The 27,710-nt window shown below is 43.8% G+C and overlaps 1 protein-coding gene across 4 annotated transcripts in view; it reads left to right on the top strand.

The window, feature by feature from the left end:
- Positions 1 to 5,162: 5,162 nt before the first annotated feature.
- The window catches only part of SPIRE1 (spire type actin nucleation factor 1), a 579,327-nt gene continuing 556,779 nt past the window's right edge, over positions 5,163 to 27,710 (top strand). For 3 of the 4 annotated variants that reach the window (XM_078687481.1, XM_078687480.1, XM_078687479.1), the window contains exon 1: positions 5,243 to 5,723. In XM_078687481.1, coding sequence (XP_078543607.1) covers positions 5,429 to 5,723 — 295 coding nt within the window. In that variant the 5' untranslated portion in view covers positions 5,243 to 5,428. Of the gene's footprint in view, positions 5,724 to 27,710 lie in introns of all 4 variants that reach the window. The other variant, XM_078687482.1, reaches the window with a different exon arrangement.

Here is a 27,710-nt window from a genome sequence, read left to right as displayed (position 1 = left end):
GCGACTTGCTATTGCATTTCTTTTACTAGATTTCTCTCTCTCTTCCATCTATTTCTCTTTTTTGATTACTTTATATGCTACTTGTGAATTAACTTGATATATGCGTATTCTCTTTATAGATTCATGGATGAATTGTTTTGTACTACTCTACTGTTATTAGTTTATATTCCAGTTGTTCCTATCTCCTAATTACGTATACTCAGTTGTATACTGTTTTGGGGTTGTTCATATCAATTATAATCATTCCTCATGACGGTCCCCTTGCTCGCCTTCCCACGTTCCCCCTGGTATGAATTTGGTCTTTTTCAGACCTCCCCTGCTGTTTCTTTTCTCTCTTCTTTCTTCTCCTCTCTTGTCTTTTTTCTTCTTTCGGATTTCCCTCATGGACTCTCCCGCTGCGACGTTAATGTTTGAAGTCTGGATGCTTGTATTCGTGCTGCTTGTTTTCTGTTTGCCATCTATGGATTATGTTATTTTTTTCAATTTCTGTCTATGCCGGGCTTGAATGTGTTGTCCCTTAATGTTAAGGGTTTAAATCATCCAGTGAAACGGTCAAAAATCTTAGATTATTGCAAATCTCTCTCCTCGGATCTAGTCCTTTTTCAGGAAACAAAGATTTCTACCAGAGAGGCGCTATTCCTAAAGAAAGAATGGGTTTCAGATGTTGTCTGTTCCGATGCTTGTGGCAAACGGAATGGAGTCATTACTTTAATTTCCAAAAATTCCGGTTTATCCATAGTCTCCGCTGAGCACCATACTGAGGGTCGGTGGCTATTAACTAAGTTGTCTGATGGTAATGCTGATCTTTACGTTATGAACATTTACGCCCCTAACAAGGATGATCCGTCCTTTTGGAAAACGGTTACCAAAAAATTAAATGACACACCTCATTCTGGGAATATTATGGTTGGTGGGGATTTTAATCTACCAATGGATCCCATTCTAGATAGGAATTCCGCTTTTCAATTTCGCCCTCCAAAATCCCATAAACAAATGCTTAACATGTGTTTCATAACTCATCTTCAGGATGTGTGGCGTCTTCACAACCCCACTGGTAGTGATTTTTCCTTCTTTTCTTCACCTCATTCTCCTCTCTTGTTTCGTCTTCCTCCTCTCCGCTTATTCATCCTATTCTGATTTCTGATCATGCCGCGGTTACTTTTACATTGTTGTCCTTTGCCCCTAAATCAAGAGCTCGCTCCTGGAGATTGAATACAGAAATTTTGCATGATACTGCCCAGATTGATGAGTTCTCTAGTGCAATCGAAACCTTTTTCCTTGAGAATGAAGGCTCAGTTTCTTCCCCAATTGTCCTTTGGGATTCGTTTAAATGTACTTTCCGTGGCCAGGTCATTAAATGTATGTCAAGGAGGAATGCTGCTCTTAAAAAACAACTTACAGATCTCGCAACTGAAATAAAAAAGCTGGAATCTACCTTTCGACAGTCTAAGGATAAATCTTGCTTACAGTCCATCAAGCAATTAAAATACACATATAACACAATAGTTACCAAAAGAGCCCATATTGGAGTTCAGGCTCAGAAATCTAAAAGGCTGTTGTTCAAAAATCGGGCTGAGAAAATTCTCGCGGCTACATTAAAATTTCAGGATTCTTCCTTCAAGTCTTCTCAAATCTCTTCTATTAACGATCACCTTGGTTCTAAAAAATTTCAGACTGAGGAAATTCTTGAAGTCTTTCGTGATTTCTACAATAATTTATATACCCCTTCTAATCAGGCCTCTTTTGAGCAGTGTCAGGACTTCTTGAAATCTGTCCCGGTGCAGGCGGTATCCGGGGAAGATAGCAATTTTTTAAGTGGTCCGATTACTCCTGAAGAAATCATTGCCGCAATTAAAGCCACTCGTTCTGGCAAAGCTCCAGGGCCTGATGGTTACCCTATTCTGTTTTATAAGACTTTTCTTCCTGTGATTGTTCCCAAGCTTCAATCGGTCTTTGACGCTTTCATTAAGGATGGGTCTGTGTCTGGTACGGCGGCTGATGCTACCATTGTAGTAATTCCAAAAGAGGGAAAGGATAATTCAGATCCAAAAAACTTCCGTCCTATTTCCCTTCTTAACATGGAGGCTAACATTTTTGCTAAAATCTTAGCCAAGAGATTAGAATCCTTCATTCCTAAACTGGTACATCCCTCTCAAACGGGTTTTGTAAAGGGCCGTCTTGCGCGTGATAATATACGTACCTTTTGCCATATTCTCGGATCAGCTAAACGTTCTCATCTCCCAGCCGCGGCCCTAGCTCTTGATGCGGAAAAAGCCTTTGACAAGGTTTCTTGGCCTTTTCTTCGTGCTGTCTTGTGTGCACATAATCTTGGGGATTCCTTTATTAATATGGTCATGGCTCTTTACTCTCAACCTAGAGCTAACATAAGAGTCAACGGTGCTACGTCGTCCTTTTTTAATCTTCGCCAAGGCACTCGACAAGGGTGTCCTTTATCTCCACTTTTGTTTTTATTGTCCATTGACCCTCTCCTCAGATTGATTGAGTTACACCCAGACATCAAAGGTTTTTCTTTTGGTCCTCATTGTATTAAAACTGCTGCGTATGCGGATGATGTCCTCATTTTTTCAGATGATATTGCCTTGGCTATTCCTGCTATCTCGGATACGATTTCCTTTTTTTCGAAGGTCTCAGGATACACCTTAAATAGGGATAAGACTGAGATGTTCCCCTTAAATGCCTACTGTTTTTCTACGCATATGGGTTCTGCTGGTTTTAAATGGCAGTCTAAACAATTAAAATACTTGGGTATCTATTTTTGCTCGACCTTATATGCTACAATTACTTATAATGAATCCCAGACTATTCTTAAAGTACGTCGTCTTTTGGACACTTGGTCCCCGAAACACATTTCCTGGTGGGGTCGCCTTCAGACCCTTAAAATGATGATTACACCTATTGTTAACTTTGTGTCCTCTATGCTCCCGGTGAAGCTATCGGATTCCTTCTTTCATGAAATTGATGTTCTAACCTCTAAATTGTTATGGAATGATAAACGGGCTAGAATTTCCTATAAATTCTTGCGGAAGCCTTATGACATGGGAGGTTGTAATCTTCCTGATTGGGAGAAGTACCAAACTGCCTTTTTGGCGTCTCAAGGTGCTCTGTGGTTCTCTTCTCCCCCTATTCATATTCCTTCCTGGTTGTTAATAGAACAGGAGTTGGCTTCTCCATTACCGACTGCTTCCTTTTGCACTGCGTCTACCTTGTCCATCCCTTTTTCCCGCTCTATTATTCTGGATACTCTTGCTGCGATTCGGAAGATAGACAAGAAAGTGGCGATTCCACTTCACAAATCTAGATGGTCGTCTATTTGGCGGAATTCTAAAATTAAAATTAATATTGATCCCTCTCTGATATCTTATTGGGCTGCTAAGGGGGTCTCGCTTGTTAAACATCTTTATGGCTCTAACAATGAGCCACTACCTTTTTCCTCCTTAGCTCAACAATATTCTTTAACTAATTTAGATTTTTATACCTTTCTTAAAATCAAAGTAGCGCTGGCTAAGGTGCGTCTTCATCCTACTTCTCCTACGGTTACTCTCTTTCACATCTGGACTAAATCTGGTCATGTGGCCTCTAAAATCTATAAATTTTTATCAACTGTTTCACTGCCTACGCAGACAGTTGCTCAAACAAAATGGTTGCACCATTTTGAGCATGGTCTTACTGACCATATTTCTTCAGACACTTGGCAGTTGATTGGTAAATTTTCTCTTCGCAATAAAATCGCCCCATCGTTAATGAAATCTAAATTTTTCTCTGTCAACCTTCTTCATTGGACTCCTGTTCGCTTACATTCGCTCAATCTCAAAGATGATAACCTGTGTTGGAGCTGCGGTTTATTGGCAGGTGACTTTCCGCATATGTTTTTTGAGTGCTCCCTCCTTCAACCCTTTTGGGACCTCATTCATAAACACCTCATGCTCATTTTTAATATTAAGTTCCCACTTTCTTTCCCATTAATTTTATTAGGTCCATTAGCTGCTCCAACCCCTCTACCCTTGGATCCATTGGAATTACAGCTGTTGGATCTCCTATTGACTATTGCAGTGAAAGTAATACTTATGGAATGGAAATCCTTTTCCTCTGTTTCTTATCATACTTGGTGGGCATGGGTTTCCTTTTTACGAAGTGCTCATACCTCGGTTGATCATGCTCACCTGGCTCCATCTATTGCGAGTGGGGTTTGGACTGCTCTGGATAACTATATGGAGTTGTCGTCCAAGGGGTTGGTTGACCAATATCCCTTCGATTTGTCTGGATGAATGACGTCTTGTTTGTCGTGTTTGTCGGGTTTGTTCGTTGGAAATCCTTCTCTCTTTCTTTCTCCTCCTCCTTATCTGTCTTCTATCTCTTTTTCCACTCTTGCCCTTTTTCTGTTTCATTCTTTCTTCCTTCTTCTTTCCTGTCCTCTCTTCCCCTGATTATACCAGCTGATAGTGATACTTTTGGTGGTAGACTCTGCCTAAGATATTAACTTATATTATTAATGAATTTTTCTGTTTTTGGCAGACTGCTTCTATATTTCGATATATTTGCTATGACTCATTTTTGATTGTCAGCTTCTGATTGCTACTCATCTGTTATCAATTGTATCACTTTTACTTATAATCTGTATCTTCATTTGCTTCTTTATAACAATAAAATTCTTTTGAAATGGAATAACTCCAATGGTGAAGACATCAAGTCCAGGGATACAGTCTGTCGGTGAAATAGTTACGTGTGATAAAGTAATGCTTGTAATAAAACAATAATATAACTTTACTAATAATAATAAACGTGATAAAATCGTGAGTCTGTGATAAAAAAGAACTGTAGCTGGTTATTGGAACCACAAGTCTATTTTTTGAGGTTAAGAGCTTTATTAAAGAACTTAAAAGCAAACCAAAAGTGTATGTGTTAATAAAAAGATTTTTTTTAAAAAAGCAAACCAAAAGTCTATTGATATAAAGAAAATGTGACATAGAGCTGGGGGGGGGGCGGGTTCTACATCTGGGGTCACGTGATGACAAGAGTTTGACAGCTCTGGCGGAGCCTCGGAGAGCTTCTGACTGTAGGAGATGAGACGCGGCCGGTGCAGGAGGACGCAGCCGGTGTCAGTGCGCGGTTCCGCTAGAGGGCGCTCGTGGCTGGGCAGAGGCAGAGCTCCGGAGCCGAGGGGGAGCGGCGGCGGCGGCAGGAGCTGAGCCTGGAGCGGGAGGCGTTGCCGGGGGAGGGCGCCAGTGTATCCGCCTCCTGAGCCGCTGCTGTCGGCTCCGCTCTGTACCTGGCACCCGGCGCCGCTCTGCTGGTTCCTGTGAGGCTGCTCCCGTGGACCTCCCGTGCCCTGGTCCTTCCCGCCGCCGGACGGGGCCCGCGCCGCCCCAGGATGCTGCAGGCAGCGCCGCCGCGGTGACCGAGCCCGGGCATGGCGGGCAGTGTGCGCGGCGAGGAGCGGGCCGCCCCCCGGGAGGAGGCAGCCGAGAGCCCCGGCGAGGAGGAGAGCCCCGGCGAGGCGCTGAGCCTGCGGGACATCCTGCGGCTCTACAACCAGCCCATCAACGAGGAGCAGGCGTGGGCCGTGTGCTTCCAGAGCTGCGCCGCGCTGCAGCGGGGGCCCCGGGCCCGGCTGGCCGGCCCCGCCGACATCTGCATCTGCAAGGACGGCGCGGTCAGCACCGAGCTCCCGGAGCCCCAACCGGGGGCCGGCGCTGCGGACACAGGTGAGGGGCCCGAATAGCACGCACCCTGGCCTGCACACGCACGCACCCTGCCCGGCACACGCACGCACCCTGCCCGGCACACGCACGCACCGTGCCCAGCTGCACACGCACCTCTTGCACGCGCGAGCTCCCTGAGGTGCTGACGGGTTCAAGATGGGCTGAGAAATCCATTGATCCCCGTCCCCTCTAGTTCACTATATGTTGTGCTGTGATTTCACCCCCAGTGTTGTGAACTGTCTCTCCTCAGTGATACTGCCGCCCTCCTCGCGCCTGAGATGTGCACCAGCAGAGCGCTCATGAGCACTTGTATTTGGGACCCTGACGCCCCAGCATGTGTCCTTAAAGGAGCCGGGCCTTCTTGCTTCCTTGTCCTACATCTTTCTTGTAGTAAGTCTCCTGCCCTCTGCTTTCCTCCTTCTATTGAAATGGCCCGCCCACCTATAATAATGACTATGTAAGTCATTAATATTAAGCTAATGTCCAAAATAACATCCTGGACATCTGTGCTCATAGTCCCAGAGCATCCCTCTCAAGCTGAGGTGGGGGTGGCCCTCCCCTTGTCGAAGCTACATCCTTATGCATGGCTTGGCCCAGCACACCTTCAGCTCTGAGGATAACATGACAGCAAATAATAATAACAGACTTCCGTCTATTAGAGCGCCCCTCCCCCACCTGCTGGGTACGGTGAGGGGGGCCGGGGCTGCTGGTGTCCTGCTTTGTCTTGGCGATGTGGAGGAGGGGAGGGGGGGCAAGGGTCTCCCGGCACTTGAGGGATCGGCACAGTGAGGGCTTTGTGTGCTGGAGGGACCTCCATGGGGACCTGGGATAACAGACATGGTGAGCTGCCAGCCCGCCCAAGAGCAGGAGGGGGGGCGGGATTGTTGTGGATGATCTGGTACCCTTCCCGATGCTGCCTCGTGGGGTATATTCCCTGCCAGTGCAGCTGGCAGGTGGGCAAGCTGCATACCAGCACCGGGCACCCTTCTGGGCATCAGGAGAATGCATTGCACAAGGCAGGCATGCCTGTGTGTTTACATTGTGGCGCTGCCCTCACCCTGTGATGGGGATGAGCTGGCCCAATGCACCATGCTCCCTCAGTGTCTGTTTTCCCTTAGATATGCGTTTGTAGGTGGCTGTGTGCTTTAAAAAGTGTTTCAGCCATTCATGGTCGTCATTGGTGGCTCTTTTTTCCCTCGTGCGCCTAATTAGAATTAACCGCAATGGCACGTGAAATAAACTAAGTCAGGCTCTAAGTCAACTAGCAAATGATTTCATGCGCTCTTCGTGTAATTAAATGCTGGCTTCCAAGAGGTGCTCTTTAAATTAGATTTCACCGAATTACATACATTATTCTCGCACGGTGTTTATTGCAGGCCCCTTCGTTTCCGGTGGGTGGGTTATTAGACGCGGTGGTTTGCCGTCCGTTCATCCACGGCCGCGTGAGCGCGCGGTTCATTATGGGAGTCATAATGGCGCGCTCCTCGGATTGGCCGCCGGTGTGCGGAGGCTCCGCGGATCTCGCAGCGACGCCAGATCCGTACGGCGCGCGCCGTCCGTCCGTGCGCACTGGCTGCGGTTGTAAACAAAGGACGCGGCGCGTGCACTGGAGGGGCAGTGTCACCATGAGTTAACCCCCTGGCTCGGGGACATCTCATGCTTTGTGTGGGGTTTGGGAGGGTCCTATCAGTCATGCATTTCGGGGGTCTTACGCTGAGGTTACGGAGGGAATTGGTGTCTGTTAATATTGAAAGCAGATACTCTGAGTGCGATTCACAAAGATATGAGACTAAACTGGAAATTGGGCTTGGACAAGTCCAAAGGCAGCTGGTTTTTGGCAGTTCACCTGCGTTTCCTACACTCTTGCGTAATATGCAGTTATATTTGTAATTACGTGTAGTATTCACGCTCAATGAGAACTAATGTACATCGTTTTCAGGAATATTGAAATTGGAACTTTTTTTTAAACACAATTCCTGGCCTTGTCACCTTTGAATTTTTTTAATAGTTACCAGGTCCTCACATACTGAAACAAGCATTAGTAAAATCAATAGTTCTGGTCTTTGCATGTTGGTGCGATGGTTGTTTTTTTGCAACCTTATGCCATGAAAATAATAAAAGTAAACATCGTGCTCCCTACACGTGGCTGGCATATGCATGCAATAAACAATGTAAATAAAAAAAATACCAATTTTGTATAATTTTAATACAACAGTGCAGGTGCATCCTAGCGAATAGGGGTGTATAACAGAGAGCGCCCCGCGGGTGAAGCGGACGTTTGTGCCCTATTTACGTGCCTCAGGGATACTTTAGTATTACAGAAGAGACTTCAGACGCTTAAGCGGCCCCTTCTGTAATACCGCTAGCACTGGCGCACCACCGCTATTTTCAGGGGGCGTCCCCTCATTTCCATGGGGGCGTGTTCATGCTAATGCGGGAATCCCTGTGCCTCTGCTCCCGCACCCTAATGCAGGCGCAGAGGCAAAGAAGCTCTTAGGAGGCGCATTGACATTGCTCCACCTAAAAGGTGAACACTCAAGGTAACTAAAAAGAGATCCCTTTTGAATAAGTTAGTTGTAGCATATGGATTTGAAATGTTTATGAATGACCCAAAAGTTGCCACTTTGTGGGTGGAACGAAATTTGCATTGCATGCGCTAGGTGTCTCTTGGATGTGCTCACAGTTTCAGTCACAGTCGAAATTTAAGCATTAAAACACCATCACACACAGGTTGAACATATGCCCTCTTTTTTAGTGAACCATGCATTATTTAATACAACAGGCAAGACTTCAGTTTACTTTTATGTGTGACACAAATGCTTTCAGTGTGCATGTGTGGTATTTTTATGCCAGTGTTTGACACTAGGACACACTTTCACAAGTAAAATGAAAAACCTATGCCCTTGTAAAGACAGACATATCAAATTTCCCTCTATTATGCAATATAGTGACTGGGCAATGGTCTGAAAAAAAAACAGAATACAAAGCGCTTCTGGTATAAATTCAGGAGTGATAGAATTTAAGGGCCTCTTGAAAGTTGTTATAGGCGCGCTCTCTCTCTTTATACAGTACTTGCATTGAGCTATAAATTAGAGTTGTTGTGTGTTGGACATAAATAAAAACCCATGCCTGCCCTTTGTTTAGTTCTCACCAAGTCCTAGGAGTTATTGCCTTTTACCTCATGTGACAAATGGCATACATCAATTTCACTTTGCTGCTATTGATTAAATAAAAGAACCATCTACCATACCTGTTAAAATGTAATTAGAGTTGGGTGCAACTAAACACGTACACACGGTCACTCATTCTTCAGCAAGTGCTGCCCCCTGCATATAAAATTGAAGCTGTCAGTTTGGCCTTGGACATTTTGTTTTGACCTGTCTAAAGCTATCTGCGACAATCTCAGAGAAAGAAAAGTTGCTGCTCATCAATCTGAGAAGGGTTAAAAAGCCATTTCCAAACCATATAAAGTCCAATATTCTACAAGGGAAAGATTATTAACAATTGGAGAAAGGTGAATATGGTTGCCACTCTACCTAGGAGGGGGCATACCTACGTATTGACCCCAAGATCAGACAGTATGATGCTTGTAGAGACCATAAAGAAACCAAAGTAACAGCTTGGGATTTGAAGACCCTCTATCAGTATGGGAAACATTAGAACTCATGTTTCTACTTGTAGGAAAAGGCTAAACAGAAGGGCTCCTGACTTTCATAGAAGGGTAGCCAGGAGAAGAATTCTTCTCTTCAAAACGATATCATCGGGGTACAACTTAGATCTGCAAAACAACAACTGAAAGAACAAGGCTATTGGCACATGGTCCGCTAGACAGAAGAGGCCAACGTTGAGATGTTTTGCGCTCCTGTTCGAAGATATGTTTGACAAAAACGAAACACATTGAATTGCAGCTACGGGGCCTAAATGCCTCGTATTCAGTGAGTCCACCATGAATGTCTCTCTTTACCAGCAGATTATAGTGGACAATGTTATACCACGTGCCAAACTGCTGAACCACATCTAAAACGAATCATGCAACAGGGCAGCTATCCAAAAAAGACCAATACATATATGACAAAAAAATACAAGGATCAGAATTTTGGGACGGCCAAGTAGAAGTTCAGATCATAATCCTCCCCTGAGAAGTTGCGGCTGACCTATATAGAGCTGTGCATTGCTGAACGCCGTCAGTAGTCACACGCTTAAGCAATTTTGTAAGATGGAGTAGGCTAGAATTCCTCCCAGGTGATATGAGACTCTGAAACTCTTACAGGAAATGATTACTTCATATTATTGATGCTAAATGTGGTTTCACGTGTTACTCAACCACAGGGTGCGCTTACTTTTTTCACACAAGACAATTGTATAGTGTTTTTTTTTTAAGTACATTATTATTATCAATCTTATGTCATTCATACTTTTTACACATAGCTTATTCAGTGGAGACATATTTCAGCAAGCCTGATATAATTTCTTGGAAGGCTGCAACTTTTCCGGAAAAATATTTATCAAAACATAAACCATATACCTTCATTACCAACCCCTGTGACGATTCAGTGTGTTGATCGAAAAGTTATCATTTTCTGTCTGTGTAGTCCCCATGTTTATGTTCATCACGTTCTTATCTCTAGGTTTTCTAATTAGTTACATTTAGCCAAGTAACCTTACAGCTCTCACTTAAGGGGGCCATATTCTTAAACACCAGCCCTGCCTGCTCAGACCTTTTCCAGAATCTAGCCAGAGTATGTCTGGCTATCAACAATAGTTGGTATACCAGTTTCTGATCTCCCTGTTTGGACTTCCACCCAATTCTGGGGACGTAATCCTAGTATACACACCCTGAAAGCATTGCAGGTCTCTACTGAGAGAATCTTATAAAACCTATGTGGTTTCCAATACCATTCTGCCGTGTTATTTAATGCAAATTCTCTATGTTGCACTGACATGCTGGTTTTATGGATAACTTCCCATACACTTTCCCATCCTTTCCCTGCTACTTCCCCCCTGAAGGCCCTAACCTACTTAGACATATACAACAATGGTTCACCTTTTATGGGGGATTTGAGAAGGTATACAGAGCATATGCTCACCTTTGGCGCAATGGAGCAATGTCAGTTGTTCCCCTCTAGTGTAAAGGCTTCATTTGTCTGCTTTTTCCACACCTGGTTGAAACGACCAGTGGCAAATTTGTAGATATTGGAATCTCCCTGTTTCAGAGAACTCCTACATGTTTTTGTAGTCTATGGATGACCCAGTTTGCCCCTCTCTGACCATGTCCTGTGCCAGACAGCAGTCTCCTTCCCTCCAACTCGAGAATCTTATGTGCCCCATGCCTGGCATGAGTTTGGGATTATCAAGAATAGAAGTAAAGGGGACAGTAAAGTTGTTCTCTCCACTTTTAACAATTGTGTCCCAAATGTCAAACATGGGTAATGTTATCTGACTGCAAAAGATGATTGGTGGCCTTGATCTCTTGGGTAGCCAAATGTGATCCCACAAGGGTCTGCCCACCACTCCCCTGTCCATAAAAACCTTTTGTTTGTCTTTTTCCCTATTGATCATTCACCAGTTCTACAGAGTTGGACAACTCTGTAGTAAATTTAGGACAACAGGAAGTTCGAGCCCCTCAGTTTCTCTCTTGGAGCCTTCAGAACTACTCTATAAAACCCTTTAGGCCTTTTTCCTCCGCCACACAAACCTCAGACGGATGTTCCCTCCATACCCTTATTGAAAACGCCTGAAAGGTGCATAGTAGTCTAGGGAACACATTCATCTTGACTGCTGCAATGCAACCCAGTCAAGACCTAAATAGGTTTTGCCATTTCTTTAAGTCGTCTTTTATTTTTCTCCAGGCATACTATCCTGTCAAGGTAACTTTGTGCTTTACCGTTTGCAGGTCGCCCTGCCCTAAACCTAAAGATAGACATTATGTTTTTTACTTTCATAATTTTTTTTAGTCCGAGGTCTGACTATAGTCCCCCAGAATTTCCATTAAAACAGTGAGGTGACTAGTACCCATAGGGATAACAGGATGTCATTGACAAATAGTGATATTTTATGATCCATCCCCCGAAGGAAATAACTTTAACTTTAACTTTCTCGGCTCTTTTTATTTGCATTGCCAGTCATTCAAAGACCTTCCCATAAATCAAGGGCGATAAAGGGCTCTCCTGGCTAGTCCCCTGGGTAAGCTCAAGGACGGTGACTTAACTCCATCCACCTCTGCCTTTAGGTCGTGATTACTAGCTAATGTTTTATTCAACTGTTCACCATGGCAAAATCTAGCTAAAACCTCCCCCATTAACGTCCAGTCCATCATGTCAAAAGCTCTTTCAGCATCCATTGTTTCCAACATAGGCTTCATTTTCCTTTTCTTTTCCTTCTGAGTATTATCAAAGGTCTGCCTCTAAAAAATCCACCCAAATTGGTCCTCTTTTATTATACCTGGAAGAGGAGGGATTACCCTCATGGCCAATACCTTCATGTAGAGTTTCAAATCCAGATTGAGCAGTATTATTAGTCTATGTGCCGAGCATTCTGAGTGGTCCTTTCTGCTTTGGGAATCACCTCTATGCAGCATCTTCCTTAGTTGTAATCCAACCTGTATCTCTGAAAGAGTGAAAAACTTTTTCCAGATGTGTCAGAGCTTAGCAATGTATACTTCTAAAAGTCCCCACTGGAGCCAACCAGCTCTGGAACTCTATTCAATTTTGAGTTTTTATGGCTTGCTTGATTTCATAATATTCAGTTCGGACTCCTATTGCCGTTGCTTTGTCCTCTAAAATTTGAAGCCAAAAACGATCGCATGTTAACTTCCTTTCCTTCACTGGAATATAGGTGGGCTTAAAATACCCTGTGCAATTCTGCCTTTAGCCTGTTATGAAATGTCAGTTTCCCATTGCTCAAATTCATTTTTTATTTACCCTAGTTTTTAGCTCATTGGCTAAGATACGGTGGGCCTTATTCCCTGTTTCATAAACGATTTTTTTTTTAGTCCAACAGATCCCTCTCCACCCTGTTGATGTGCTGTGTCCTAATCTGCCCTGTGTTGCCTGTCAGTAAATTAAGGAGTCCTGCTCCAGGTTAGGAGCATACAGTGTGATAATAGTGAAAAGTTTCTCTTATCCATCCCGTCACCATAAAATACCTGTCCTCCCTGTAAATGAGCGTTTCTAATTCCACAAACTGGAGTGACTTGGAGGTCAGAATCACAACCTCGCACGTTGGAGATCAGAATCTCAACCAAATATGGCTTGTCGTGTTCATTAATTTGAAATTGCATTGTATATAGTTTAGCCTGAAATCTGGCAGCATCACCTTTAAAAAAAATACTTTTCCTGTGTACCATTTTGTCTCCATGTTGTGTGGCTACGAAAGTGGTAATCTTCATTCTTTTCAGAAGGAGAATTAAGCCACTTCACGTTAAGTGATAAAGTAAGGAATGTGATACGGTAGAACGATTTCCATCAGATATGAGTGTATTTCAAGTCTGTTTACTTTTACGTTGTTTCTGCTTGTAGTTGACCAGACCAATCCTCAACAAAATCCACAACTGTATTGAAATACAAAATGTTAACGAACAACCCCCACCACTCCCTCCTCCCCCCCCAGGAGTGTCTATCTGCAATTTAACACTCCTTTGCCGGCTCAAATATCACTGATCTACCTGTGTTAATCTGATTCCGCTTCTGGACCAATCCAATGATCAATTGTACAATCACGTCTATACTATATGTCCAAAGCTTAGCAGCAGCCTCTTGTTCAGAACCCCTCTGAGTCTACATCCAGCGAATAGAAGGTTCTTCAATCAAGAGCTGCATTCTTTGTCCTTCCCTGTTTATTTTTCCTGTGTCCGTTGATGTACTATATCCCTCTTCAACAAGCTGAATCATGTTCGCTGGCTTTTTTAAGGAGCCCATCCTCTGTCTTCTCACATGATGTTTCCCCCATTGTTTCTGGGAGACGCTGGCTGTGTTTCTTGTCTCGAATAATTTAGCTCCTCCTTAGCCAATGTGACTTCCTATATGTTTCTGCCCAGTTGCAACGCCACTCCTCATGGAATAGTAAATCTGTATCGAATTTTCTCTTCTTGTTAAGAGCATCTATTAGAGTTTACATTTGTCTCCATTTATCTCCTATAGATTGGGTTAGTCTGAGATTTGTAGGATGGCTTTTTCTTATTGCCAAGATATGCTGTTAGTTAAAAAGACAGAACTGGCCGAATGTGTCACACATGATACCTGCCTATATTACATTCGTATCTCTACACGTTAAACTTAGAAACAAGGGGAGAGACTACAGAAGCTGTTGTAAACTTTTACGACGGAGAACTACTTTTAATATAAGGTTGGTGGCTTTTGTCTACAGAATATTGTAGGGAATTAAATGCATTGCCTCTTTTTGGTAACTGAATCATGATGGTCCAAAAGAGAGTACTGGATCAAGTGGGAGGGAAGACTCGGGCAGTAGATGCACTGGATATGTTCAAGGACCAGTTCAGCTGATGTGGCTTGTGACCAGTCATGCAGCACTGTTCGGATGACAGTCGGTCTCATTTCCCCTCCTGTCAGTTGCATGTGATCCTGCAGGTGAACATTGAATACATTATGGCAACCCACATTGCTTCAACCAAACATATCCCGCCTGACCTCCCAGGGAGCCCTCCCCTGTGTGAGCGGCAGTCATCTGCCAGTCCCGATTACATTTGTAAAGCGCTCTGTCACTCTACTGGTCCTATTGGTGCTGTATCAAAAACTGTAAAATATATTAACTTGTGACCCGGAACCTCTTGCAGCGAGAATAGGTTTTGCTTGTTTGGGAGGAGGAGAATTGGTACAGTGTTGTCTTGTTTTCTCAGTGATGCTTTCTTTGAAGTTAAATCTGGAAACCGAGATTCATCAGAGTGATTTTGAGTTGGAGGACTGCTGGGGTGGGTGGTGTGAAGCCTTCCTGGTAAATTTCTGTAAGAATTTGAGTTTGAGTTACTCACCGTTATTGTTGGTGGCAACGTACAATTGTAATACAGCTGTGCGGTAATACTGGAAAAGATGCCATTTGCCCACCGACTCTACTAGTTTATATGAACATTGCTCTTATTTTTTGCATTGTAAATGTGTTTCACTTCAAGATTAACTTTCTAATAATCCACTAGCTTCGATGACTTGGCTACCATGAAGTAATTAATAGCTTGTCTTGTCTCTTCTGTTAATTCAAGCCTTTTAATCCATAAACCTTTCATCATGCAACTCAGTACTACTGCGTGTACCAACCTAATTTGACTACCTTATTGGTAATTCCCAAATGTTAAAAAAAATTGCCTTCGAGTCTATTATGTGGCATGGATTCCTGAGTAGCATACTGTTGTTACATTGAAAAACAATATTTTATAATTTTGTTGCTAACCTTGCGGTTGGCCTTGTATCTGCGTAAGTAAACAAGTGTGAATCACACCTCTCATCCTGATTTGCACTCCAGGATGGAAGACAGCCTTAAAAGATGGTTGTCAAAATTAGATATGCAAAAAAGTAAACTGGGCTCTGTAGTGTCAGGTTGAGAAACGTCATCTTGCTTTGTTGTTTATTTCCTACCAACATGATTGTGTATTAGTTGGCTAACGTGGGTTTAGACGAGCGGTGCAAAGATCTGCATCTGCTTAGTCATGAAGATAGGAGCTATCTCTAAGTAGCTAGCTCAACTGTGTGCAGCCCAGCTTATTAAATTAGAACGCTTTTTCTTGGTTGAATTAATATACATAGAGATAATACAACACTAATAATATTAGTCGCTCTCGTTGAACATAAATATCTCGCAGTAAAGAAAAGGTTGTAAACCCCTGGAGCACTTATATCTTGTAGTCCTCAGAATCAAAGGCCACATTGACTTTTTCTGCAGTCTGTCCCAAGTCATGTGTCGTGTGGGCACTTCCTGTGTTGTAATTTCTTGTGATGTTATCATGCAAAATAGAATGCTAGAAATCTGTAAGATCCTGCCTCTTTTGACTGTTTGCATTATACCAAAGCTTCATACAGGGCTGCTTTATGGCCCATTTCCACGCAATCTGTGCACTGTATGTGGATTAAGGCAGTTCAAGGGCAGATTGAGAAAAGGAGGGGTGTTAAAGGGCATGGGAGATTTAATGCTATTTTATGGAAGTAGTTCCTTACCATTTGTCTACTTTCATTTTACAGTTTCTGAAATTTTAACGTATAATTCAGCGGGCATGAATTAGCCAAAAAAGCATCATGAAAACAAAGTTGTTGGGTCAGGGTCCCAAAAATCCTTAAATTGTCCGGTTCTTTTTTGGTTCGCCTAACTTAAAGTGGGTTTGAAAATCATGGTAGAATATATATTTTATTAATCTCGTAGACTTTTCTAAATTTGGAGAATTCGCTCCTCAGAAGGATGATGGTGTGTTGGGCGAACATAGGCTGTGAAGCTATTTCTGGTGAGGTATGATGGTTTATCAGTGCAAACTAAATGTCAGACTCTTCAAAGTATGAAGGTGGCACAAAAACAATTTTCATGCACAGATGCCACTAGCTGGTACTTTCTGTTTATAGAAAAATGACTTTTAAATGGATGCCACTTTTATACAGAAAGCCCATGTGCTGGTTTTCCTATTTCAGGTCTGTATGGGCCGTGTCTCATTTGATTACTGAATGTGCATTTGATGCTCTCTAAACCTCTCTGGCACAATCACAGATACTGGTCCTGTCTGAATAGACAGCTTGCTGTGCTGTGGCTCCTTGTAGAACAGAGGACAGTCCGACCTGAGTCTCCTTCCTTCCACTCTAACCATATATTTGGGCAACCGTGTTTCTATACATCTGAAGTGCACACGCTTTTCTAAAACGTACTGTGCTGTAGAGATGAGCAGAATGCATAGGAATTCCACCAAAATAAGTTCTAAGGGTCAGATTCACGTAGATGTATGCACATATAAGTTTGGTTTACATGCACTTTTTCAAACAATTTTTGAATTTCATGTACATTGCTTTTCCAGTTGTCCAAGGATTTACTCATTCAAAGATTTTCGTGTGAGTAAAATATGTTCACAGAGGGTGTTGGCTGATATTCTAGGACTGGAATGCCGTAAATATTTATTCACACCCAATAAGTAAGTTTGAGAGTATTCAAAAACGTCCCTCTGACCCATTCCCACTCTATTAAATGTCCGCGATTTTCTCTTGACCGGGAAGGAGTAAATCCTTCTCAGCCTGGCGGGAAAAAGGGAACACCCCCAAAATGTTGTAGAGGTATTGGGTAAGGGATTTATTCATGGGCAAACATATTTTCCTGTGGAGAAAAAATACTGTTGCACAAATGTGATACCATCTGCCAAAGTGCATTTGTGCACTGTGTTTCTCGGGCTTGCAAATTGTACACCTGGAAACAACAACTACCACAGGTTTACAATCAACTTTGGAAACCCTTGCAAATGACAGAAATGAGTTAAACAGTAAACAAGCAGATTGTAAACTTCGGGGCGTAGATTTACTCCATTTGTTTAAGAATCCAAATCTGAGTCTAAGGTTGCCTACGGTTGCCAGGCACGCTGCCTTTTCCGGATTGCTAATTACTACCCAGCTCTCGTGGGAAGCCCTCTCTTTAAGAATTTAAATCGTGCTATTGTTTGCCCTGTCTGCCTGCGGAAGTATACATTCTAGTCTTTCATGCCTGCCTGTGTCTTCTTGCGCTATGGAGTTTGACACGTCTGTACGGTGGCCTGCAGGGGCGGACATATCTCACTCTGTTCTAATGGCCTGCAGACTCTCTGAGCTCCCTCGGACACTTCTGCCACATAGCTCCCTCCTTCATCGTCAGATGCATCTTGTATTCACTAGGGATTGCTGACTTCCCTTCTGCAGCCCCCGCCTCTAACAAAAATATGTATGCTTGGCGCAACTGACTGACTTCACCACATCCCCGACCCCCGCCATGTTATTTCAGTTACATTATTGCCTATTATGCTTGGAGCAGATGGAGCGAAGGTCAGCAAGGGTAAGTAAGGTGTTACCCATTCATAGTGAGGGCAAACTAGCCCCACGACCCGCCTTTAGGCAGTATGTGCCCCCTCCTTTTAATCCAGATCCATATCAGAGTGAAGACAGCCCAGATGGCACTTGAACCATTAGGAGGGTTTTAAGCAGTGGTGGCCTCTAATTTTACCAAGGAGGAGGGCAGGGCCACACACGCACACATACACCTCACTCACACCCATGTATTCACACACCCATTCACAACACTCACTATCAAATACACATACATTCATACATGCGCGTATGCACCAAACATAAAGAAGACACATAAAACTTACCTCAACTGCAGCTCCCTGAGAGGGAAGCCTCGGCGGTCCTAGAAGGGTTGCGACTTCTGCCTTCTGTCATTGTCTGACTTTAGGTCAGCCAATGAGAGAAGGCAGCAGTCCCAAGACTCTGAGGTCCCAGAAGGGTTGGAACTGCAGCCTTCCCTCATTGGCTGAAGCACCCAGGTCCGAGGCAATCAGTGATGCTTCCTCTTGTCAAAAGGGGGAGGGCCCCAAGGCACTTTTGCCAAGCTGAGGCGGTCAGGCCCACTCACCAGCATAGCTAGGGGGGTGCGGGGGGTGCGGTCCGCCCCAGGCGGCACCATTTTTGAGGCGGTCGCACGGCACTGAGGCTCGTTCCGGCTGGCCTTTGTAATTTATTTTGGGAATGGGAAAAGTTGTTGAACACAGTTGTCCCAACTCCCAATCCCAAATAAATTATTAAGGCGGCCGCTCCGCAACGGGCCTCCAGTGCCGCGGTGCGCCTCCTCGCCGGCCTAACTTGTTTTTTTTCGTTTTTATTGTTGCCACTTGCAGGCTCCGACGGTCCGTTGTTGGTCCCCCCCCCCCCCCCGGTCCCAGCCTCGCAGTCCTGTCCATTGCAGGACCGTCAATCAGTTGTAGCGTGTGCTAGCGCTACCAATGACGGCCCTGCAATGGACATTTGCATTTGGCCAGCCCTCCCCTCGCAACGCGATAGGTGACGCATTACGCACTCACCACTATGCTCTCGTCATCAGTGAGGGGGTCCATGCAGCAAGGGGAAAAGCAGGTGTTGGGGCAGCAGAAACAGGCACAAATACTGGCATAAAAGACAAACCGGCACAAAAAACAGCAACTTAAAAACACAAATGAGCACTAGAGCCAAAAAGCCAGACAAACGAGCACAGAAGACAGGCAAGCACAAAAGACAAACGGGCACTAAGCCGAAAGACACAATAAGCACAAAGAGCACAATAGCCAGAGAAAGCAAACCGGCTGAAAAGACAAAACAGGCACAGACACCGAACACAGGAGAGGACAGAAGGCAGAGTGCAAAGCAAGGGTGTGAAGGAGAGAATGAGAGCAGAGAGCAGAATGAAAGCAGGAGGAGAGAGAGATGGAGCGCAGTGACGGTGGTCTTGCAGCAAATCGCTGGGTCCGAAATGGCCTCTGACTGGTCAGAGGACCATTCCAAGGTAAGTGGCAGCTGGGGCAAGGGCACCTTTATAGGTTGTGGATGTGTGCATATTAGTGAGAGAGGTGTACGTGAGATTGCTTTGGTTGGATGTGGGGTTATGTTATGTGTAGAAAGGGTATCTGTGCATATACATGTGGTACATGGGTAGTATGGGAGAAGGCACATGATGAAAACCTGGATTTGTATCAGGCCTTGGCCCTCCAAGACTTGATAGTAACTGCTCCCCTATCTTCCTCCATGCGTTGCTTAGTACTCTTTAGTGAGGACACTGTTGGGGGTGCAAAGATTCCACTTCATACGACAATTCAGGAGCTTTCACCAAATGATGAAAATGGGTAGTTTCCTTATTTTCCCAGTCTTTAAGGATGTGAAGTTTAGATTTTCCCAAGCACCACTTCCCTGCAGCCTAATGTCCTACCCGAGATCGGCAGGATGTCAGAATGAAGGCAACTGAGCCCTCACCCCTACTACCTAAGGCTTCTTTTGTGGCAGCATTTTGGGTAATTGCGTTCTGCAGGCTTCAAACGCACATTAACTCAGAATGACGCCCACGATGGGAAGCTTTCTTTGCGTCCAGCAGGGCGCCTACGGCCTCCATGGGGTTTCCTCCATTCTTGTGCAGGGTCGGTGCTTTGGCGTTTCTGCGCATTGGTGCCATTTTGAGTATGCTATATGATCCCAATCCAAGATGGTGCCCAAAACTTCCAACCATAGTCTTATCCCAGCTAAAGATGGGGGTAAATGGTTCCTGGGTTACCTTCTACTTCCAGATTAAGGGTGTGTATTTAAGGAGGGCTAGCTCAGGTGGTAGAGTGTTGCAATGCAGTAATTATTATTTGATTTAATAACGCGCACAAATCACCTCAACAGGGGCATCTTGTCGCGCAGATAGGCTGATGCACTGCACATTGTCATGAGATAGTACACGAGCGATGGCATGGTTTGGATTGGAAGACAGTGATTTAGGACATCAATGTGTTATGGTTGTTTCAAATCAAAAACTATAGATGCTTCTTTGTATTTTGGCTGGTGATCAAAAGTTTCATTAAAAAACATCTAGTATTTATTTATTTCTTACATATTCGCTTTTCAGAGTTGTGTTTGAATATGCTTGACAGAGTGGAATGAAGTGTTTAAGGGCAGATCCAGGGGTTGCGCTTGCGCATGCGCATGCGCATGCGCAGGCGCAGGAGGCCGCCTCTCTTTGCTCGCATACTGCCGTGGGCTCACGAGTAGCACTAAAGGAACATTCTGGAATGTCTATGGTGTGTGCTTGTCAGCTTGTGTGTGAGGCAGCACGGGGTAAAACAACTATCTTTGCATTCAATGAATGGCCTGTGTAAGCGGAACAGGGGGTAGGAAGCCGCCCTTTATGAGGATTACTCAAAGTAATGTACGTTACCTGTGGGTAGTCAAGACATTACTGTCGCATCCATCTCACTCTTCGAGGATGAAGATAGTAAGTGAAAGATGTCCGCGCGGTCTCCATTGATGATATGAAACCAGCTGAGGGTGCTCTAAGCACAGCCCCTTAATTAACCCCCACTGAGAGGCCAGCTCGGGTCACTGTGCCCATGAAACCAGCCTTCCAACAAACACAGTGGGCACATGAGCGCGCCAAGGTGGATCCTGCCACAGGCCAATGTCGCACCCATCACTAGGACACCACCTTTAACCAGGGCTTAGACCACCTAGGTGCCCTGATGGGTGGAGGACCAGAAGGGCTCCTTGAGGCCAGCTACCACCTGCCACTGACACGGAAGGGCCATCTTTGACCCCTGGCATGTGGCCAAGAGTGAAGCCTTCAGCAGTAGAGCTGGGTACCACCTACTCTCCAGCGGTGGCCTTCTAGATTTGAACAGGTGCTGCACTGAGCCTGGGAGTGCCCGGCACCTGGGTGCGCCCATTCAAAGCCTCTACTGAGAGTTAGCACCGGTGTGCCTGGCTAGGGTACAGGTGCTGCTCCACATACCAGACCCGAGGTGACAGTACTTCTCAACATGTGGAAACCCAAAGAATCAGCACAGACTGCAGTCATTTGTAAGGGGCCCCAAACCAGACCACATACTTTGTGTAATGTTATATTACACTTGTGAGCAGGGCTGGGCCGTGAGCTAAAAGTAGCTCTGGAAAATGTTTTAAGACTAACCCCACATAGCACCGAGTGAGCATGCCAGCTAGCCTGACCCTCTCTCTAGTCAGGGTTCGGAGAAGAAGAATGCAATTGAGATGTTGATTGCTCAAAATGCGATTCTTTTTATATCTTTTTTTGTTTTTAGAAATATGTTCTCTGCGAACCCACAAGTTGTACAGGGCATTTTGAACCGAAGTAGCAGCAATACTACATGTCTCTCGGACATCTTTCAAGTGCTCACCGTCCTTTTTCCCCAGCACCCCCTTCTCCCGCCCCCCCCCCCCCCCCCCCCCCCCAAGGGGCGGCAATCTGAGGGCTAGCCCCGGGCGCCACAAGCTCTAGCTACGCCCCTGGGCCCACTGGGCTTTGAAATTCTCAGCCTGGAAAAAGTTCAGCTCAGGCAGCCGGGAACATGCGCATTTAGCTCATGTCTAGCTCTACCTGCCTGACCTGAACAAGAGGAGTGTCTGTCGACAGACACTCTTCTTGCCTGGAAAAAGGTGGGGGACGTAGCACCGCACCCCGTACGGACGGGCCGCTGCTGGTTTTAAGGCAATGTGTAACTGCAGTGCTTTCATTTTTCAAAGCTTTTTGTCTTACTGGCGTTTTATTCAGTAAAAATAAACAGGAAGTGTAATTTTTATTCTAGATAAAGCGGCCAGATTTGCCCCAGAAGAGCTCTGCATGCAATATTTGACTTGATCTGCAAGTCTGTAACTCATGTGGCTATTTACTTGGTTTAGAATGTAGCTGAATATGTTTATGAAAGAAATAAAGAAACCAGTCATGGACCCTGTGCTGGGACACTTGTGGGGTTCTGATGGAGTTGATGGCTGTCCTCAGGTTGGGGGGGGGGAGGAAAGATAGTGATGTGGTGTTTTGGTGGTCTGTCTGAGCTTATTGCACATGTCCGTTTGTAAAATCAATAAAATATATTCCATTAAAAAAAACTTACCATCCATTAAATGTAAGAGAGGAGGTGGTGCCTGCCACCATCTGTTTTTTAAATCTGTTTTTATTTTCTTACTGCATAACACATCAGCACATTTTGTATTAATTGACAGATGCTTAAATTCACACAATTTGGCATTTTACATGCAGAATAGTCTGACCATTCATAAAATACCTCAGGTCTACTGCTGATTGCTGTTGCTCCCCCTCCCTCTCCCCGCATCTTGCCCCCATCTTTAACACAAACCACCTCCTTTCTGAGCGCTGCAATAACTTTGAAATCAGGAGTTAAGGGTGCTCCAGATTTCATCTCACGATTCTGTGCAAATTGTGCTTGGTCCTGTGTTTTTGTCCATGGTAATTCATCCTTGTATTACTTGGAAGAATTTGCACTGCCAAATCAGTGCACAGTGGTGAATTCTTTTGGGGGAGAAACGGGTTGCAAACTGTTACTACACATTATTCTCCACCTTAAAAAAGTGGAATTGGGTGAAAATGTTGACCCAACACCGCATTCTAAAGGTATTTCTTGCTTAGAGTGGGTTTATGTATAACTTGAAATTATGGGCAAAACATCATCTTCAACCAGGTCATTGTGTTGACAGTGAGCTAAATCTGGCAGGGCCCGAGGCACCCTCTATTTTGACAAACCAGCGACATTGACTTCAGGCCTTGAAAAAACTCGCCCACTACCTATGGTGAGTCCGATTTTATCATGTCAGCTATAGTTAGGACCTACTTGCCCATTCTAGCAAGCTGACCAAGAACAGGTGTTCTGTTCATTTGAAAGTGAAGGAGCAATAAAGGTACCTTTAAATCTTGTTTTTATCTTGTCACATTTGCTCTGTGTTCAGAGAACAAGTTAGAAGTCACTTTACAATTACTTTTCCTTCTCTGACTGCAGAGTTCCAGGATTTTGTATTGTGAACTGTCTGACCTGCTGTACAGAGTGTAGCATTTTTTCCTTACACACATTTAAATAGCTAATAAGACAACTGTGCAAACATTTCAAAATATATTTCAGTAGTTGTGAAAGCCCTTTTTTTGTACTTCTGTGTGATGAAAAAATATTTTAATAGGTTGTGAAACAAATCGGAATACTTTATACTTGGTGATGTGCAAATGATAAATATGTTTTTCTAAACCTAATTTTCACAGATTACTGATTAAAACGATAGTGTATTAACAATAAAGTTGAAAGATAGTATGACGTTTTTTGGCCATTTCTTGGAAATGTACTGTCTGTAAATGACAGTGCGCTACCCCATCGTGCTTTTAGTAATATATTTATTAAAAGTGAGTATTTACAGATGAACTGAGAAACACTCCTGCCCTGACAGCAATGCTATCAGTAAACTGAGAGACAAGTCAGAGATCATGTGTACCCTATATGTGGGCAAGATTCTTATTACACATAGTACAAACATTTAGTCTATTTAATCAAAGAAAATAGTTTTGTTTTGTACAGCAGAAATGCTGAAATCGCATATTTGAAGGTGCACTCATGAGAATTAAGGGAAAGGCGACTCTACAATAAAATATTTGCCATTGATCACACAATTTGACACCAGTTTACGGGTCCAGTACATTACAGTTAGGCCGAGTAGAGTATTCAAGTTACTCGACCTGCAGGTCTAGTAACATTTTGTATGATTTTGCGAGCCCTGGACTTGTAGTCACTAGTGTGAGCTGATACTTTGTGACGGTTGAAAAGATGTAAACTTCCTTTGTAGGCTGTGGTGGTTGATTCATCTGATCTTTCCCACAACTCCATTAGAGGAAGTGGATACCACTGTAGCATTTTCACCAAAATGCTTATTATCCCAGCAAAGTAAGGATTTGCAATTTGCAAGGTGGGCTGCATCTAGTCCGCATGACGTGACTCGCTGCAACAATTTCCTTATTGTTTTGTCGTGGTAGAGACTATGTGATATGACACTGGTATTGAGAGAGGCATGAAGTGGGGACTTCTATTTATTCTTGAACTTCCAGCACCGCCTGATTGTTATTTCTCCAGTCATACACTTTATTATATAGTCTTGGTACAGCGTCCATTGTAAGTCCTGAAACCACTTTTCTTTACCACATCCAAAAAATTATTGTGAATAATGTCTTGTGGGGAAAATAATTTACGCTGTGAGTTTCATTTTTGTTTTATTCAATTTGGAACTCCAATTATTTATTTGTTTCGAATTTTATATTGCTTTGTGGTTGACCTTTGATTATTTCAGAGTTTAGGATGAGGCATACAACAAAGTTTGGTTATGAAAAAAGGTGATGTATTGAGTGAACGCATCCAGATAAATGGGATGGGCTTATATGCTTGATGGCTTATCTTCAGTCTTCCGTCTTTAGACATCCAGTGTCTCTCCTCTGCGTTTCTGACTTTTAAATTAGAGTTGATAAATTAGTTAGATGGCGGAAGTTTCAACTGGAGTTCGTTTTTGTAGGTATTTTGGTCTTTTTTCCAGAAAGCTTTGTATGGTGCAGAGAACCTTGAATTTGATTCCAGTTTTGAATGGTCACCATTGAAGAGCACGGAAGGTGTATTTGATGTAGACCCATTTGCAGATGCATAAGGGAATTTCTGGCTGCTTGGTTCTGTAGTCTTTGTAACCTGGAAATGAATGATTTAGGTGAGGTCATTGTAGATGTTGTAGAAGTCCAGGCGAGAAAAATAACAGACTTTTGTTAATTGACTCAATAGTGTAGTTGGAAGATTTTATGATATATGGGGCAGCTGGGGATTGGTCCCTTTGGCCTCTTCATTGACTGGAGGGGCGACCATTTGATCTGAGTTCAAAAATATCCACAGGTCCCTGGCTTTTGAGGTAGCTGAAGAAGGGGTTCGCAAGTCGGGGCAATTCGAAGGATAATTAGATTGATTCACTTTCTCCAATTATGATGGCTCAGTCTTACTGTCCATCATACAGAGTAAACTCCCCTTTATCGTGAGGGAGGCAGAGCACAGGCATGTGGTGATATCGGGGTTATTATCTAACCAGAGTTTGGCGTAACATGAAAAAAGAAGCAAAGTAGACCAACCTGCCACTTTTTGGCAGTAGAAACCAAGAGTCATTCTAAGAAAAAAGACAATGTGGACCATGGAAGCTCAGTGGGGTCATCATACAAGCATCACTTTCCAAGCCAGCTGCATTTATAATAATATAATGGTACTATATAAAACTATCACTGTTTCGGTTCTGCAGATTGACACAGCGGGTACTCCTCCAAAGAGAGCCCACAGGTGAGATGCCTTCCCCTCCTTCCTTCCCCACAAGGTGATTCACCGCAACCATGCAGTTGATGCATGTTTAGGCCTCTACCAGTCACACCTCATTCTAATAATCACATTTGGCATTTTTACAGTAAGCAGTACATTCCACTCCAGAAACTTGTATGTATCCCGTCTCTCAACCGATGGTCACAATTCAAATTCTTTTGTGCCATTCAAATTACAGTGAGTTTTGTCTATATTTTTAGATGCGCATCTGAGCCCATCTTCATTCGACCAATGAGGCACTATTGAAATTAAAACGACAACTTCTGCAATTCGATACATGCCATGCCTCTACTACCCTCATTGAGAACATTATTCATTATATATAGAAAGGACTCTTTCTAGAAGAAAGGGTGAACTGAGTAGCACACTATTCATTGATATTTGGAGCAATCAAGGGCTCTTTCTAAATGCATGATAGACATTGAATGGTTTATGTTTACATTTTTTGATATGGTCTTTATGGGAATTCAGGGATGAAAGTTGATTAGTTACTAAGTAAGAAAATGAAAGCAAACAAAAAGGTGGTGTTTCCATCAACAATGGTGAAGAACATAAGTGTTGAGTGCACAAGTACTAGAAAAAATCGGTGTAATTATTTTCTCCACGGCAATATGTATTTATGACCCAATGTGGTATTGTTGTTTAATTGTATAGGCTGAGCGCACCGGATCACCGTATTTTGAAACAGATTGGAGAATGTGGACATGGGTGTGGGTCGCTCTTACTCATATTTGGGACGAGGATGATTGGGGTCTCAATTAGATGCTCCCCGGAGAGATGTATTCAGGTGTTTTCTAGATCGCTCCTGAAATCATCTCTTTTGTTTACATATACTCACCAAAATATAGATTACCAAAATCTTTACTTTCCATGAAATCTCCCTTACAAAAGTTTGACATGGATTTGTCCCCCGAATATGCTAAGACCTTGGTTCGAAAATAATTACTTAGTGTTGTTGCCTAGGCAGGTTGACATTGTGCAGACAAATATGCCTGAAGTCGAGACTTTTTACAGATTGTTTTGGAATCTGATTTGTACAGTATGTTTTGGTCTGTCCCTGCATGAAGGCCACACTGAGCAGAAGTGGGGTCTCCATGTAGGTGGACGTAAAATGAACATATTTTGCCACTGAGAGCATTGTCATTTGTTTTGCATTCTTCAGGTCTGCCTCGTATTCAGAAGCTCAAGCTTGGTTGCGCCAGCCGCCTCCCATGTGTTGTGAGAGGGAAGAAAGCACACATTTCAGGTGCGGATTTCTAGAAGCTAGTTGACATGACCTCTGGACCCAATTGCTTGTAACTGAAGGGACTGTAGGGAACTGACGGCGAAAGACACGAGTTGGCAAACAATAAAGAGTGTTTGCTCGTATAGATTACATTGAATAGTTCCCATGTTTTAAAAGAAAACGCCCCATTCTTCTAGTGTATACACTCTCCCCTTAAGTAAAAGTATGCGGATTTCACAGATCTGGGTAGAGAGCGGCCATTTTGTGTACATTAGTTTCTTAGTGTTATGGTAGACCCTTGCGTTGTATTTGCACATCTTCTAATACATGTAGTCTGCACAAGAAGCAGTTCCTGCTTGTAATTAAAGTGTTCGGTGAAGGTGGGAGTGGGTTAATTTCAGTATTTAAAGGGATCCTCAAAAACTACTGGAAGCACCATGTAGGCTCATGGACTGCTCAGTTCGGTTAGACTTTAGAGAGATTTAAATGTTAAGTGGGGACGTGGCCTGTAGTTGACCATAATGGCAGCATCCATTTTGAGATCTGGCAGCTAAGCCAAGCCCTGGTAGCTCTTTTACTAGCCATGGATTAAAATACTTGGAGGTAAAGTATGTTAGAAGCAATATAGCCTGAGAGGCTGTGCCTCTTCTGGAATCCAATGGACAATACCTAGTGAATAGAAATACCTGGAAGGAGTAGTGGGGCCTAACAGGTGAGCTCTGTTTTGGGTGGTATCTGAGGAGGTGTGTCCCGGAGTGATATGTAGATGAGCAGTGCATATGATTGCCCAGAATGTTGGTGTATCAAACACTCCGAGGTAAACCTGAGCAGTGTGCAGACACACAACCAGAGATTTACAACTATTCTCAACCTGGAATATTCTATGGTCTGGCGTCCCCTGCCTTCATGTACCCAG

The sequence above is a fragment of the Lissotriton helveticus genome, chromosome 4_1, assembly GCF_964261635.1.
Source record: "Lissotriton helveticus chromosome 4_1, aLisHel1.1, whole genome shotgun sequence".
NCBI classification, from domain to species: Eukaryota; Metazoa; Chordata; class Amphibia; order Caudata; family Salamandridae; genus Lissotriton; species Lissotriton helveticus.
The sequence above is the reverse complement of the archived record's forward strand: the minus strand, read 5'-3'. Positions and strand labels throughout refer to the sequence as shown.